Raw genomic sequence first — 16,133 nt, forward strand, 5'->3', positions numbered from 1 at the left:
GAAGCCACATTTTTACCATCCACATCTTGGTGCTTTTTACCTATTTATATAATTTTAACTGGATGGAGGACTTTAATCATCGGCATTGTGTAGTAAGTCCTGCAGTATCGTCAAGTTCACTAATGCCAAATCCTTCTATGTTGTGATAAAAGTTGAATATTTTGGGACATTATGACAAACAGTGTCACAAACATTTCCTCATGCTGATGGGCAGTCCCACTATTATTCTGACAGGATTTGTAGTGTGTATCTTGGGCCTGAGCCCACTGATGTGTTTACAGGCTGTAGCTGTACGTGTGTTTATGCATCCGTTGTCTGTTTATATTTTGCACTGTACTCCCTGCACACAATATGCTGCATGTGCTGTAACACTTTTCCAGGAGGTTAATGCTTAAAAGTGTCAGTCCTGACTGCAGCTGGCCCTAATGAACAGGGCCCAGGTCCCCCACTGACTATTATCCACCCCTACCCCCCGATAGACACTACATGTCACATGGAAAGCGTCAAGTCCACACATCTGAATCAATGCATTACACTAACGAACATCTTCAGGATTATCCCTTTACACATTACAGGTTCAACTGTGAACATTGCACATTTCTGCACAACTCTCCAGCCTCAAAAACAGATATATTGCACATATTTTCTTTCATAATTATACTTTATTACTTTCTAATTCCTGAACTACTTCCTATTCATATTCAGGTACTCACTTTTTACCTTCTTTATTGTCTCTCTGTTAATCGTTGCATCAAAATACCAACAAATTCCTTGAATGTGAAAACCTACATCAATAAACCAGATTTTTAATTACTCAGTTCTTTTTTTCCTAAGATGGTGGGAGCCCCACAAGGAGTGGCACAGTGAACCCCTCCGTCCACAATGCCCTTAAGTAATAAACAAACAGTTGAAATGCAGTGTTTGAACTACTTTTTAAGTATATCTTATAAACTATCTCTGCAGATGTTTGGTATTCTGTTTATTTTGTGTAGTTGTTGTGGACAATTTTTGTAGTACCTGTCTCTCCCCACAGACTGTCAGGTGTATTGATCTCAGGTCTCTCCTCATCTTCCTCATCTTCCTCTGGAAGATCCAGCAGGTATGACAGCATCTACACACAGACACACACACACACCACACACACAATAACAAATGTTACAAACATATCAGCAATAACAGGATTTTATGATTCAGTATCACACAATATTATAAAGGTGTGTGTGTGTGTGTGTGTGTGTGTGTGTGTGTATAGCTGACCTCTGTGTGGCCCATGCTGGCTGCTGCAATCAGAGCCTGCTGCACCGCCTGGCACCTGCTCGCCCCCCTCTGGCCGCAGCAGGAGGTGCAGCTCCAGTCTGCGTGCTTCAGCAGGAAGCACAGCACCTCGAGGTGGCCCCGCTGAGCCGCGTGCACCAACACACACCGACCGGAGCTGTCCACATGACCCGCCTGAGTACACGGGGGGAGACACAGACTTAGATGCAGTGTCCTGTGCACAGGGAACACTGTGCAAATGGAAAACTGTATGAACATTGCTTCGCAGCAGTGACACCACAGCCTCATCTCAACACACACATACAGTAAAGGAACACACACACACACACACACAATGCTTGAGCTCCAGCCAATCACTGAAACCAATCTTCAACAAATCTGCTTTGAAAAAAAGGTGCTGCATCACTTTTCTTTGACTTATTATTCATTATGATGGTAAAGTCTATTATAGGTATTCATAGTTTTTTATGTATTTACTTTTGATTAATGGTATACCTGTTTATCTGTACTTCCAAACAATGTATTATTCCTGTTTTATGTATTGTAGTATTTATGTATGGACATAAAGGGTTGGTGGGGCCAGTAGGGGGTAATGTGTGTTAAAACATTTGAAATGTTCTAGGAAATGTTTATAACTCAGCTGTAATGGAACTCTTCATATAAATATTGAAAAAAACTAAATAAAAAAAACAGTTGGAGACTGATTCTGATGCTGGAGGAGTGGGCTTCACACGCTGCTTGATGATCCAACAAGCACTTTATTTGAAGCACAATGACGCCTTAAGAACCCCGCAGATTTGTAGAACGTCTTATGTAACTGTAGCATCTCTCAAATGATTCTGATGGCACACGTCTGTTTGTAGAAACATGTAATGTGAAATCCCACAAAACCCTACAAATGATCAGTGGACATGAGGGGTAGTGGCGTCGGGCTGCTGTCTACCACAGTGTGATTCTTGATACGACCACGGGATGGCACTAGAGGACACATTCTTTAAATCCTCAAAGCTAGAAAATCTATCAGGCTGACAGCTACCTTAGCCTTGTGCTGACTCAGCATGGTGACGATGTCCAGATGTCCAGCTGCAGCAGCGAATCCCAGGGCGGTCAAACCATCATGTGACTGTGCATCCACCTAGAGATACAACACAAGAAGAATCAAGCGTGGTTGTACTAAATACAGAATGTTTCCATAAAGTCGGGTATTGAAGATATTGCAACGCCAATGATACCACAAACCTTGAAAATCCAGAAGAACTATAAAAACAGAAAGTACTTTTTACCTGAGCTCCGTGGTCGAGCAGCAGTGCCACAGCGTCACTGTGGCCCAGGTGAGCGTGGACACACAGCAGTGGGGCGTTGTTGAGGACATCACTACGGTAATCCACATCAGCCCCGCCCATAATCAGCAACCTGCTCACCTGGACAGGTAGGGAGCCAGGTTACAGTCCAACTGTATGCAAGTCTGCCAGTGTGTGTGGATGTGTGTCACTATGTTACCTTAATGTTGGGGGTGTAGAGGTTGCGCAGAGATGACACAGCGGGGCTCAGGCTCTCTGTGCTGTATGACAGCCACAGCCCCTGCAGAACTGAGGAGGAAACCCCAAGCTTCTTACTCAGACCCTGGAGATGAGAATAGATGTCACACAGAAAGACAGTTAGACAGGTAGATATATATATATATATATATATATGTGGACAATTTCTGTTTCAATAAATCCAGCTACTTGCTGGAAAAAAAGAAAAATTACTGTTTACACCAACCTGTCAGCTCAAGCTAGCTAACAGTAGCACAGAAACACGCCCTCACACAAGTAACATTAGCATAAAAATAAGTACCGTTAGCAAAAAATAAGTATTGTTAGCATAAGAATAACTAACATTAGCACAAAAGAAATTCCTGCTGTTCGCCTGCTACACAAGTTAAGAACACACAATCCCCCTCTGGATATTGTATTGGTAGCATCAGGGTGTATGCAAATCCTGCTGTTATGTAAAACTTCATATTAGATGACTAAACTTCACGCATATGTCAATACAAGATTTAATGGTATCATTATTATTATTATTATTATTATTAATAACAGCTTGTGTGTATTAATGAGTATCATTGGTAACATATAGAAACCTGCACGTACAATATTTATTTCAGCATCTTTTGCACTCTGCACCACTGCACTATTTATTAATGTTTTTTTGTTTGTTTAGAATTGTATAATTTTACATATTGGTCTATGTCTATTTTGTTAGTTTGTTGTTCTGTTTATTTATGCTCAGTCTGTGTCTGTCATTGAGAGCAAGATAAAACCAGAGTTAAATTCCTTGTATGTGTGCACATACCTTGCCAATAAAAGAGATTCTGATTCTGATTACCCTATTTCATGTCAAAATGGCTGCTGTGAAAAAGGTCTATTGTAAGGATTTGTTCATGAGTGCTTGTTTATATACCATTAAATATGATTACAGCAATGCTATACTGCGTTATCAATCTGCAATATCTTGGTGTGGGGCATCGTGCAATATTCCTGTGCATATGTTAACTGTAGTATTGATTGTACATGTGTGCTGTTTATTCACCAGTCACAGATACTTCATAAGTATACACTGCTATAAATGCTAAATGGGAGGTTAAAATAAAGTGTGAATGATATTTTAAGTATTATCTGCTACACAGGATTATAAAAATCTCTTCTCTGAAAAGTTATAAGCGTCACTGATCTAAGAACCTGGCAAATGTTTGCACCACTCATTAGACAGTCATATGCATGCAGTAACAGTTTGAGCTGTCACACCATGAAACAGGTGTTTGTTCCACACCAGTTTGTGTACAAAACTAACCACCACCTTAATAGCAGGATGCTAACAGCAAATTCTGCACTCCTATTTGGATATTGAACATTTTCCACCCATTACGTTTGCGATTCATGCAGTTGAAAGTGGCAAAACAAGTCCTCATGTCGGCCGTCTGCCTATACTGACTCACTTGAAGACTTTGTGTGGGTGTGTGTGAGCTAACCTTGTAGATGTGAGCCTTCAGGATGTGATGTCCCAGCTCCAGTGTCTGCTGTCGGTTCAACTTTCCTTCTTGTCTGCAGAGCCAGAAGGCCAGGAGAGTGTGACCGCTCCTGGAGACAAACAGAGAGACATCTCAGTGAAAACCTCTCTCTTGTCTTCCTCTGTCTTTTCCACCGTCTCTCTCGCTGACTGTCAGTGTACCTGGGATCGCAGAGAAACCTGTCGTCCTGACCCTCCTCTCTCCACATCAGCCACTCCCTGAAGGAGGCGTGGTTTAGCATCCTGCTGCCGTCGTTCCGCCGCAGCAGGAAAGAAGAGAGCTGCTCCAGGCGGTGCACAAACTCGCCCCAGTGCAACGTTCCTCCGCTCAGAGCGCCCGCGTTCACCACCTCAAACAGCTGGATGGGGAGAGGACAGGAGCAGTCACATTACAAGTGCATTGATCCATTTTCAACATGTACAGCCATGCTAGCAACTCTGTGAGGATAAGCCAAATGCTAATGTCAGCTTGCTAAATGCTTAAAATAATAGTGCTGACATGCTTATATCTGTAGGTGTAATGTTTACTATGTTCACCAACTTAGTTTAGCGTGTTAGCTAATAAGCGCTATACATTAAGCACAGCCGAGGCCGATGGGTGTGTACCTGCTGGTCGGTCAGTGGGTGCAGTGACGCCACAGTAACGTTGAGCAGTGGAAGAACTCTCTGAAAAGATGACTGGGTCGGAAAGCGCATGTTGAGCTGCAGCAGGTAGACCTCTGCCAGACTCACAGGAACCACCTACACACACACACACATTTAAAGTCTTCCTGTTTACCATCTATCAAACTGAATATGTCTACTGAAACAAACAATTCTGGTATCTAAATGACTACACATCTAAATGAGTCAGTTATTTATTCAATTGTGATGAAATGAATGAACTAATTAAGTGACATAACTCAACTGTTTAATTGCTTTCAGGACCTAATTGTCAACTGACATTTCAATCGCGTTCAGCCTTAAACTTTAACTGAAATTTCCCTTATTTACAAATAACCCTGTAACCCTTCAAGATCAAGATCACATCCCCAGTCATATTATCCCCCTATTTTACACTGTATGCCAGAAAAACAAAACATTTCTTTGGGTTTGTATATCGAAATCCAATAATTTTTCCTGTAAAACTAAATGTGACACATGCTCACGAACTCACTGATTCCAACCAATAATAACATGACATTCACCTGTCAATCAATCATTAACTTCTCTTCCAGCGTCCGAGACTAGCTGACATTAGCTGACTCAGTCATCAAACTGTCCTCCATTGCCTTTCCTATGATCGTTCATTTTACCTCCACACACCGTTCATTCTCCCCTCCTTCCCCCACCCCTTCCTCACCTTGAAGCTGGAGCTCTTGAGGACCAGGTATCCTCCCTCTATGAGATCCAGGGTCAGTTTCAGGTAGAGGTAAGAGCCCTTGCTCAGGCTCTTCAGGTGGCTGATCAGCTTGGCCAGTGCCGCGTTGTCAAGGCGGCCATTGCTCAGAGACACGTTGCTCTGGATCTCAGTGCTGCTGTGTATGCGCTGCATCAGGTAAACCTGAAAACAACAGACATGTATATGTACAGACAGACAGATATATCGAGAGACAGACAGACAGGCAGACTGTGTTCATGTTACCTGCAGGTCCTGGTCTATGGCGCTGTTCTCTTCCATCCTGTCTAGAGAGATGTGGTGAAAAGGCAGAGAAGCTGTGATGTCCTGATTGAGGAAAAGAAAAGGAAAGAGATTTTGTAAGTTCAAGCTTTGTTGTGCTCTAATTGACTGTTTGCTAAGCCCAGCCCCTCCTTAGTTACTTTTGCTACGCCAAGCTTTGCATACTCATATACAGTTTACAAAGATAAAGTCTGTAAGTTATGGTACGTAACTAATGTTCTATTTCATAAAGATCATCACCAGCGGGTTAAGGGCGAAGCAGGATATAGTCCATGCCCCACTGGGTCTATCCCCTGGGTTCTGGGTTTACAGGACAATCTTCTCATGATTTTTTTTAACAAAATAAGATTGAAGACGAATTATGACTGAAAACAATTCCTTTATGTCTCATTCAAAAATCACCAAAATATATTTTCTTATCAAATTATTGAACACTTTTATTTCTGAGGTAGGGTATTCCCTTTTTCTTTGCAAAAGTGAAACGGAAGTCTTTGTGCCTTCATATCACGATTCATTTTTCATCTCACTGATAATGCGTCACAGCGTCATATGTTATCTTATGTGCACAGATGGCACAGACAGTACAACACATGACAACATGAGGGAGTGAAGCTGGAAAACATAAAACCTACTTCAATGCTTTACTAATGTGTCCCAATAACATCATGTTTTTGAGTTCAAATATCTTCATGTGGGGCCTTTTCCAAGCAAATATTGATATATGTGATTGTTTGTGATTAAATCAGCACTGCTCTGTGATTAGTTTTTGTCTCTTTGTGTTGTGTTTTAGTTTTGGAAAGGACAAAGACAAATATTTTTTTAAAATGTGAAATGTTTGACTGATTAAAAACACAACCGTCTCATACCAAAGCCTAAGGTTTTATTGTGTAAAGTATTTTTGCTGCTAAGAAAAAGGAGTCATAAATCGTTGATTTTTGAAGGGAATTTAGCAATCATGAATACTGCTGGGTTGAACACAAGAGCTTATATTTGGTTAAAAATGCCAAACTTTGGCTGTTTTTGATTGTGTGTGTGTGTGTGTGTGTGTGTGTGTATACCTGCTGACTGGTCCTGACAGTGGTAATGACCTTCAACCAGGAAGGAAATTTCTGGACGTTTTGGGACAGGAAGGAAGTCAGTGTGTCACCGTAGTCCGGCCGGTGGAACTCTGCCTCGTTCAGCCCATCAATTAGTATAATAAGCCCCGCCCCATCCACGTGCAACTTCCTCTCTGGCAACAAAAACAATACAGAAAGAACAGGTTAAGTCCTGACCCTGGCTTTACAGAACAGAAGCTAGCAGAACGCAGTAGAATCCCTATGTACCCCTGTAGAGAGCGTCCAGTGGCTCCAGTATTCCTCTCTGGAGGGCAGAGCTCGGGTCCTGGATGCAGGAGCGCAGACTAAGCGTGCTCTGTAGCTGTGGTGACCGGTGCAGTAGCTCCCGATAGGCCGACAACTGAGGGGCGTCACTTAGCATCGCCGCCATGTTGTAGACGAACTCCGGAACCAGACAGGTGTGACAGTTATCAGCTTGACAGAAATGATATGAGACTACCTGCAGAGACGGACAGAAGGAAATATTTGCACGATTGTGGAGTTCTCTACAAGCTTTTTTAATTTCAGATACATTTTGTGGTGAAATGTATGAGTCTATGCACTACAAATCCAGTCTGTGTAGCATCCATATTAACCACCGTTTTTTTCAACATGTAGCTTAGATAGCTAGGGCTAAAGCTAGAGTGAGGTTACTGGTATTATATGAAACGAACTAGACCTAACGCATCCATTGGTACCAACCATGTCAAGAAGGAAGCTAAATAAAGCTCCACAGTTAATCTAAATTCTGGCAATGGAAAAATTGGCATGGCCATTTTTAAAGGGATCCCTTGACTTCTTACCTCAACATATCTGAATAAAAATGGGTCCTATGGGTACCCGCAAGTCTCCACTTTGCAGGCATGCCCACTTTAAGCAAATCCCATGCAGTTTAAACAAAGAGATTTTTGCATGTGGTTTTGTGCAATGTGTTATTTTTGCATAGTGTCTTGGAACTGCAAAATTATTAGGAATGACTGGAAAGCTGAAACACATACTTTATCCCACCCCTACATAAGTCAGTGCCCCACGTTTGCCACCCCAGTCAAAAAAGTCTGCTTCTGTCTCCAGTCTTTATGCTAAGCTAAGCTAACATCTACTGCCTCCAGGCACATATTTATAGTACAGACTGCTGATCAAACTAGAGTGAATAGTTTTACATGAGTGAAAGTACAGAGGTATTATTAACAAAATGTTAAACAAAAAGTATGAAAAGTAAAAGTACCAGCAGCAGAATGGCCTTCTCAGTTGTTACTGATTATTACTGATGCATAAACATATAAGAAGCACTTTAATGTTGTGGCTGTGCAAAGTAAAGTCTTAACAACTTTATACTGTTGGGCAGTTTAATCTTAACAATAAAATTTTATATTCTAATTATATTTTTTGTTTCTTTTTTATGTTAATGTACTTTGTTACTTTCAGTAAGTGCCTTCTAGTAATTTATTGTGTGATACACTAGATCTTCATTAAGTAAAGGGGGGATCCTACCTGTCCCGCAAGCCTCCTCAGTGCCTCCTCCTGTCTCCTCCTCATCTCCGGAGTCCCTGGACAGCTTCCTTCTCCTCCTTCCTCTCCTCCTCCCCCTCTCCCCAAGGAATCTTGGGAGAAAGAAACAGCCTCTACACCTGGAATGAGGGTCAGGGGAAGAATATTAGAGTTTTTCTATAAACTGTCCCCCTCTCTCTCTGTGGCTGCTTCTGTACTCTAAACTTCTGTACATTTCTACTGCTTTTGTGTATTTTTTCCACTGCGTGATTTAATGGGTTTCTCTGGTGGTTGGCTTGGCTGTGAGTCTGGTTGCTAGTTGGGAGCCTGGCTGATTTTATTGGGTTCTGCATGATGACTCAGCTGTCTCTTACAGAATGAATAATAACCTCAACCCGTGGCTGGAATAACTCACTGGGGGTCCTTTTGGCAAGCATGTGATACTGACTCCTGCCAACAATTTACTATGTCCCCTTCAAGCGCCTTCCAAGTACAGAGTATGCTGTATAAAATTAAGCAAACAATAAAACATTGCTAAAACGACAGGCTTTTTTTAGTCTTTCTGGAACTATGACTTCTTTTTGTTTCTGGACCTAATTTTACATCCTCTACATTTACATATTCTTGCAGATTTGCAATTTTGTTTGGCATTAACTGTCCAAACCCATGAATTAGGGATGTAATTCAAAGCTACCATCTATATCTATATTTGTTTGCCACAAAAACACCTGTATCTGGATCATTTTCTGTAATAAATTGTTTTCTACTGCCATTTATTTCCCACATACATATATGCATGAGGTAAGCTGCCAACAAAATATAGAAAATTATGTAAAAATGTTTATACCATGTACCTAAATCAAACAAATAAAGAAGCATCAGTTTTTTTATTTAAAAAGATTCTCGATTAAGCAGCTTTTACTAGTACTTGTACTTACTTGTTTTCACCTTACAAATAAAAATTACAAAACTGTCAATGTCACTTAAATTGACTAAAACTACTTAATCAAGAATGTGTTTCAACTTACAAAATTGAGTTAGTTTTATTTATAAAATTCAATGTAATTAGTTTTAACAATTTCTTGAGTTAAGTTAACTGATTTTACAGTATGAATAATAGAATCAGAATTGCACTGGGCCATATTTTATATTGCATTTTCTTCAAATAAAATAGGAGGAAGTCCAGATGAAAACAGGCCATACTGTAACCAAGTAAGTAATTCCAAAGTTGAAGTGTGTGAAAAAAAAGGAGAAAAAGCTTTTCACAAATATCTGAAAATCTCTTGGCCATTTTGCATGCACTAACTAGAGACAGTCCCCAACTCCAGCTCATCATTTTCCGCCAGCTGTCATGTCATACAAGGTGCCAGGTTTCATTATCAGATCAGGATGTAAAAATAACATCTGTGAAACATCAGTCAAGCTTTATTCTGCAAAGTTAAGGGATGAACCTCGCTATATATCTGTGTATCTACATCATGTTGCAAATCTATATCATGGAAAGTCATGCTGTTTTGGCTACTAGCAGGTTGATACTGAAGAAAAGGTCTGAATCTGATGGGTATTTGACAAGATCTGATGTTATTTTATGATTTCTACAAGGATTTTTAGACATTTATCCTCAGTGGACATCTCTGTAACGTGTAGGTGCCACAGACAAAGCCTGTATAATGACTCTGAGAAAAAGTGGTTGCAGGTCAGTAGGAAGAAGTGGTAAAGGGGTTCATTATCTGTTGCTAGCTGAATAATGTACTCATATTCATTTACTATGACTCTCACCTTACTGTGAATCCACACATCATTTGCATGAGCAAGCATGGTTATGATTCATGAGGTCTGGATCCAGACTGGTGGAATTTTTATGGTCTTCTTGAGAATGTGAGGTGCAGACCAGTGGGAGCTTCAAAACAATGTTTCAGCTTCTCATCACGGAAGTGTCTGAAGCTTGAACTTGCAGGATCCACTTCCTCAGGCTGTGAGACTGTTCTTCCTCCTCCTCATTAATACATTTTTATTTGTATTATAATTATTTGGCATAATGGCAACTATATCTGAATTTAATTCTACAACCTTGCCAGTAAAATAACCTTGAATTATATATAAAAAAGTACAGGAAACAATACAAAATGTAGTTATGTGGATGTGATTTGTGAAGGTTAACCACATATTAACTTTGAAATTAGTTAAGAGATGAACGCTTTGTGTTGAAAAATTAAGATTAACCCATGGACTGGTTGAGATGAACAATTGTATTTTGTAAGCAGATGAATATTGTAATGTTGTATGTTTTATATTTATGGTCATTCATCTCTCTTGTAAATTTCTGTATCAACCAAATATTATAGAAAGATGATGCTAATCTTACATAGTAAACCTTGTATACAGGTGATCTGTAAGTAACTGTAGTGACTGTAGGGCTGCAACTAATGATTATCTTCATTATTTATTAAGCAATTAAATGTCGAATAGGATGACAAATGTTCAGGTTCAAATCATCCAAATGTCTCGTTTTGTATAAAGATATTCAGGTTAGTGTCACAGAGGACAAACAAAACCCAAAAATATTCACACTTTCTTAAAAAATTTCTCAAAATGATTAATCAATTATAAAAGATAGTTGGTGGTTCATTCAATAGTTGACAACTAACTGATTACAGGATTAATTATTGCAGGTCTACATGACTGTACGAGTGAAAACAATGAATGAAATGAAAACAAGACATTTGGTCAATAAAGCACAGTGTGGAAAAGATCCAACAATCTCTCTGTGCTTACGTTTAGGCATGGTCTGGTTGCCGGCAGCGGTTGGCCACATCCGGTTTCCATGACAACTGAGCGCCACCAGACGGGCGATGATGGCTGTTTTTCCAAAGCCCATGTTTCCGACGATCACCACGCCCCGACTAATCGATGGGTCGCTACTGCGAAGACAAGCATCCACTTCCTGGAAAAGCCACTCCCTGCCGGTGAACAGCCAATCAGACAAGAGACTGGGAACCTCAAAGTGGAGTGGCTTCAGGTTGAGAGAGGGAGTGAAACGAACTGCTGGAGAGGAGGGGAAGAATAGTGTTGTAGTAAGTATTGTACTACTGCTTTTAAATGGCTGTCTGTAAGTGTTTGTATGTGTGTGTTTTAATGCATTTACCTCTGGGGTCCTGTTGACTCCGACTCCCAGAATTCTGTCTGGGCATTCTGAGGGACGTCCTTGAAGGGATGTGTCTCTGCTGCTCATCCAGATAGGCTAGATCTTCAAGGTGGGCAGAACTAGTGGCTAGAGGGAGAGAATTAATAAGAAAGTTAATGTTATGCATAGACAGTAGCACTTTTAAGTTTTGGATGGGCATGAAACTCTTCTGGTTTGATATCATCAGTACAAAAGATGAACAAATATCTTGTTTTCTTGATAAAATGTCAAATGGACATGGAACTGGTGTAAAGGTTCAAGGTCCAGTGTGTAAACATTTAGGAGGATCTTTTGGCAGAAATGGCAATTATAATATTCATATGTTTTCATTGCTGTATTTTGATCACCTGAAAAATCAAACACTTAGTCTTTTTGTGGTTGTGGTCTTGTGGTTTTCACCTAAGCACACTCGATGCCACCAAACCATCTTGATCTAAACCACAACTGTCCTTGGGAATTTTGATAAGTAGTTTTTTGTGTGCAGTTTAAAAAATATTATACTGCATTCCAATTGGACATCATAAAGCTTTAGAGTAGTTGGTAGGTGGACATGTCTTCACTTGAAGAGCCAGGAGTGCTGTTTCTCCTGCTTCAGTCTTTGATGCTAACTGATAGGATAAAACATTGTTACTGACGCTATGTTTGAAGTAAAATTATCATTGTGGAATTATAGCTGTGTCATATATGTACTGACAGGAATAGATCAAAATACCACTTCTATATCTGATTATCTTAAACATGAAGCTACAGCCTATGGAGATGGTTAAGCTTAAGTATAGTCCACGGATAAGATAGCTAGCCTTTGGTTGGGGTTGTCTGTCCAAGGGTAACAAAGGATATATATATGCCTTTCTAAAAGGAATCACATTTAGTTAGTTCAATCTGTACAAAAACCATAATGTAAAAACTGATGAATATTTCCTGGCCTTGAGCAGTGACTTTCCTGACTTCTCCGCTGGTTGCCTTTAGGCAACATCACGGTTGTTTGACAAATCTTTCCTAAATGGTGTATAACTTTACAGTTTGTATAATCAGTGCGTGTCTTGTTGCTATCTTTAATCTATATCTATGAAGCCCGAGTTGCGAGAGCGCGAGCGAGGATCAAATTTATTGTAGTGCCATGGAACTCGTTAAGCTATACAGCTATTGATTAGCACAGTGTGAGAGAGAGCAAGAGCGTGGGTATAGATTCTTAGAGATCACAAACAAATTACCCATGGTTTGATATTTACACTGAACAGTGCCTTGTTCAATAATCTTGTTATCAAGACCTACGCATTCCTTGTGGTAATTGTTTTAGATTTCTGATGTTAAGTAACATGTAAGGGCAAAATCCCAAACGTTGTCTTCCTTTTTTTACTATATAGTTAGTTAAGTGAATGGTTATCAGGTCAGAACTTGTAGGATGTTCGGCTTCACTTCCAGGACTATCGTCGCTCTTAAGCTGGATTTTACAAGCTCTTGATTCGATGTTGTGTAAACTTTGAATTCTTATTAGTTACTTCTGACAAAAACAGACAGAAACCTACCGAACGTTTGATCCAACCTCAACACTCATGTTGTGAGTCGAATCCACACAGTATTAATGTCTAGGGCGCTAGCTTTGCTTCCGTTTGTGAATCCTGAGGTCGCATTGTGATGGTGTTTTAGTGTTATGGGAAAACTTGAACATACATGTCACTTATCCTTCCTTTCCAAAGCTTTCAGTTTTTTATATGAGACACAGTGTGAGGAGGATAAGAGGAAAAGGTGAGGATAGATGTGGACATGTGCTGGGTACTGGGCGTTTTCCTGGTGTCTTGTTAACTTTTTACATTTACTAAACTTACATACATGGAGACTACCATGGTGATGAACCGTCGTGGTTAGCCGAAGCGGTACCAACAAATATGGTAATTATAGATTTAAATGCTTTTATATATATGGAGTGAGTTAATAACTCATGTTTATGGTAGATAGTTAGGTATGCATTTAATCCTGAAATAGTTGGAGACCTTGATAGGCTAGGTTTACCGTTTCCCCCGCTTTCCTAGTGCTTAATGCAGTGAAAGGTAGGCTATGGAGACTCGCCTACATCCTATAACAACCTATAGACTAAGAGTTTAATTTATCTATATACTATCTATCGTCTCTTTAGAAAGGAGAGAATTATAATGTGTACTTCCAAGTTATATAGGCGTTATATTTAAGGCTGCACGTGGTCATTTTTATAAATCTATAACTATATATTTTATAATATTTGCTGAAATGGCTTTCTATGTAGAGTACATGAGACAGATAATATATAAAAAAACAAAACGGGTCCTTCTGGCTCAGTGTAGCACTCTAATGGTATTGCAAGAATTCACTGGGCCTGAATTAATGTTGAAGTTGCCTCTTACATATCCAGCAGAATATGGCCGAGCAAGTTTGAATATGTGGAGGCAGCAGTAAAGCTACAGGTCTTATAGTAACACAAATAACAAATAGCTAAATGAAAATGCTAATAATAAGTAAGTTTGAGGACGCTTGCAGGTTATGGTGATGTATTTTCTGAGTGGAATCAATAATGAGTGGACCACTTGCATATGAGTACTATTGAATTGTCTTTTTTTTATTGGTCCATATAATATTTTTCTTATAAGTTTAGTGTGCACTTATATTTTTATGCGTATATGATGATCACTCTGTTTATTGGTATTTTATAGTATATTTTTTTTATCTGTGTTTATTGTACTTTTGTTATCCAAATTTCATTACTGATGCAATCCTTGTATAAGTGAAAACCTACTTGGCAATAAACCTGATTCAGTATTCTGAAATACGAGATCGAGTGGAGCTCATTATTGTCCAAAACATCTCATGAAGGTATGCCTTATGTTGTTGTGAACTACACAGGCAATGATTGTTAGAATCTTGTTTGTATTAGAGATGAAGGTGAAATGAGGCTGTTTTTAGCGTGGTTAACGTGTATATAGTCCTACTGTTTGATAGGAGCCCTGTTTTTAATCCCAGAGTGTACGACATAATGTGTAAGTAAGGCTTGTGTGTCTTCACGGTATAACTACGTGAACGTCACCTATAGTTGAGAGAAGAGTGATGTAATTCCTTCCTCACAGGAAAGGGACGTGTGTGGGAGTGTGTGGGGATGCGTCACTGCGGACGGAAATTGATCACTGAGCTTCGAGCAACACATCATCTACACACTCACACACACACACACACAATCATCCATTTGCCATCTTACCAGCAACCGAATTGGGCCGGGGCATGAGGTAGAGAGGGATGGAGTGGGTGGAGCCTGATGAGCGAGCGGAGCCGGGGCCTTGGTCTGGGTGGAGTTTGTTGAGGCTGTAAGTGGAGGCGGCCATGTTGTCCTCCACCCTGTACAGGAAGCCGTCATTCGCTCTTCCTGCTACCATGCAGGAAGAGGAGGTGGAGGCCACCACCGGCCTGCCCACCTGCTGCCAGAGGTTCAGGCTGCTGCCATGGTAACTATCACTGGGATACTTGGCACTGCCGTCCCGCTCCGCTGCCGACTCAGCGGAATAGCTGGTCAACGTGGCTGAAAGACAGAAAAGGTTAACCATTTGGCAGTGCGAGGGTTTCTTCTTGAAGGAGCTGTATCTACAGTGAGTCACCTATGATGCCGCTGTCTCTGCTCTCCAGTGTTGAGGTTGGGGAGGTGACGGAGGCGTTGTTGGAGGAGGCGTGCTTGTTGTTGTTGTTGCCCTCCCCTCCAGCAGGAGGCTGCAGTGTGGAGCAGGGGGAGGTGCTGCTACTGGCCAGACTAGAGGAAGGAGAGATCCTCTGTGGGAAAGAAAAGATTTTCTTACTGTTATAATCGATCATATTAATCAGTGTTTGGTTTATATTGCATGTAAAAAGATAAAGCATGTTTACATTTTAATTTGAAAGAGCAGAAGTATGAGAATAAAGAAACTTTTACTTAATATCCAGTTATGTGATACAACATGTACATACAATATATTTATACAGTTTAAATACTAGCCTGCATACTGTACCTGTACAGTGCATCCAATATACAGAGGCACATCAGTTTTTGCTATAGCAAAGGTATTGATATTTGCAGATTCTACATCTCAGTGCTACATCAGATTGCTGTTTTTAAACTGTTACATCTACCTATACAATTAAAGATGCTTTAAAGAACCTTTTGCTACATGTATTCTACTTTTGGTATTTGAAGTAAATTTCTAATTTCTTATAATAACAATAATACATTTTCTTGAGTAATCTCTCTCAAATTTGTGGTCGTATTCAAATGATTGCATTAAATACACCAACCAGCCATAACATTGTGACCCCCTGAGCACCCTGGTCATAATGTTCTGCAGCCTCATACCAACAAACTGTGATACACTGTGTGTTCTGA

General features: G+C 40.2%; 1 protein-coding gene across 1 annotated transcript in view; it reads right to left on the bottom strand.

Annotated features, from left to right (window-relative positions):
- The window catches only part of tanc2a (tetratricopeptide repeat, ankyrin repeat and coiled-coil containing 2a), a 25,292-nt gene that overhangs the window by 8,331 nt on the left and 828 nt on the right, over positions 1-16,133 (bottom strand). The window contains exons 2-18 of the mRNA XM_035655610.1: positions 15,379-15,547; positions 14,985-15,302; positions 11,720-11,845; positions 11,350-11,619; positions 8,578-8,714; positions 7,315-7,546; positions 7,048-7,220; positions 5,954-6,034; positions 5,672-5,872; positions 4,936-5,070; positions 4,492-4,688; positions 4,292-4,400; positions 2,776-2,898; positions 2,559-2,696; positions 2,312-2,410; positions 1,258-1,449; positions 1,018-1,111 (exon numbers count right to left, since the gene is read on the bottom strand). Of these exons, the coding sequence (XP_035511503.1) occupies positions 1,018-1,111; positions 1,258-1,449; positions 2,312-2,410; positions 2,559-2,696; positions 2,776-2,898; positions 4,292-4,400; positions 4,492-4,688; positions 4,936-5,070; positions 5,672-5,872; positions 5,954-6,034; positions 7,048-7,220; positions 7,315-7,546; positions 8,578-8,714; positions 11,350-11,619; positions 11,720-11,845; positions 14,985-15,302; positions 15,379-15,547 (2,794 nt within the window). The remainder of the gene's footprint in view (positions 1-1,017; positions 1,112-1,257; positions 1,450-2,311; positions 2,411-2,558; positions 2,697-2,775; positions 2,899-4,291; positions 4,401-4,491; positions 4,689-4,935; positions 5,071-5,671; positions 5,873-5,953; positions 6,035-7,047; positions 7,221-7,314; positions 7,547-8,577; positions 8,715-11,349; positions 11,620-11,719; positions 11,846-14,984; positions 15,303-15,378; positions 15,548-16,133) is intronic.

Source organism: Morone saxatilis, unplaced genomic scaffold, assembly GCF_004916995.1.
Source record: "Morone saxatilis isolate NCDOM2014 unplaced genomic scaffold, NCSU_SB_2.0 Contig14, whole genome shotgun sequence".
NCBI lineage: Eukaryota > Metazoa > Chordata > Actinopteri > Moronidae > Morone > Morone saxatilis.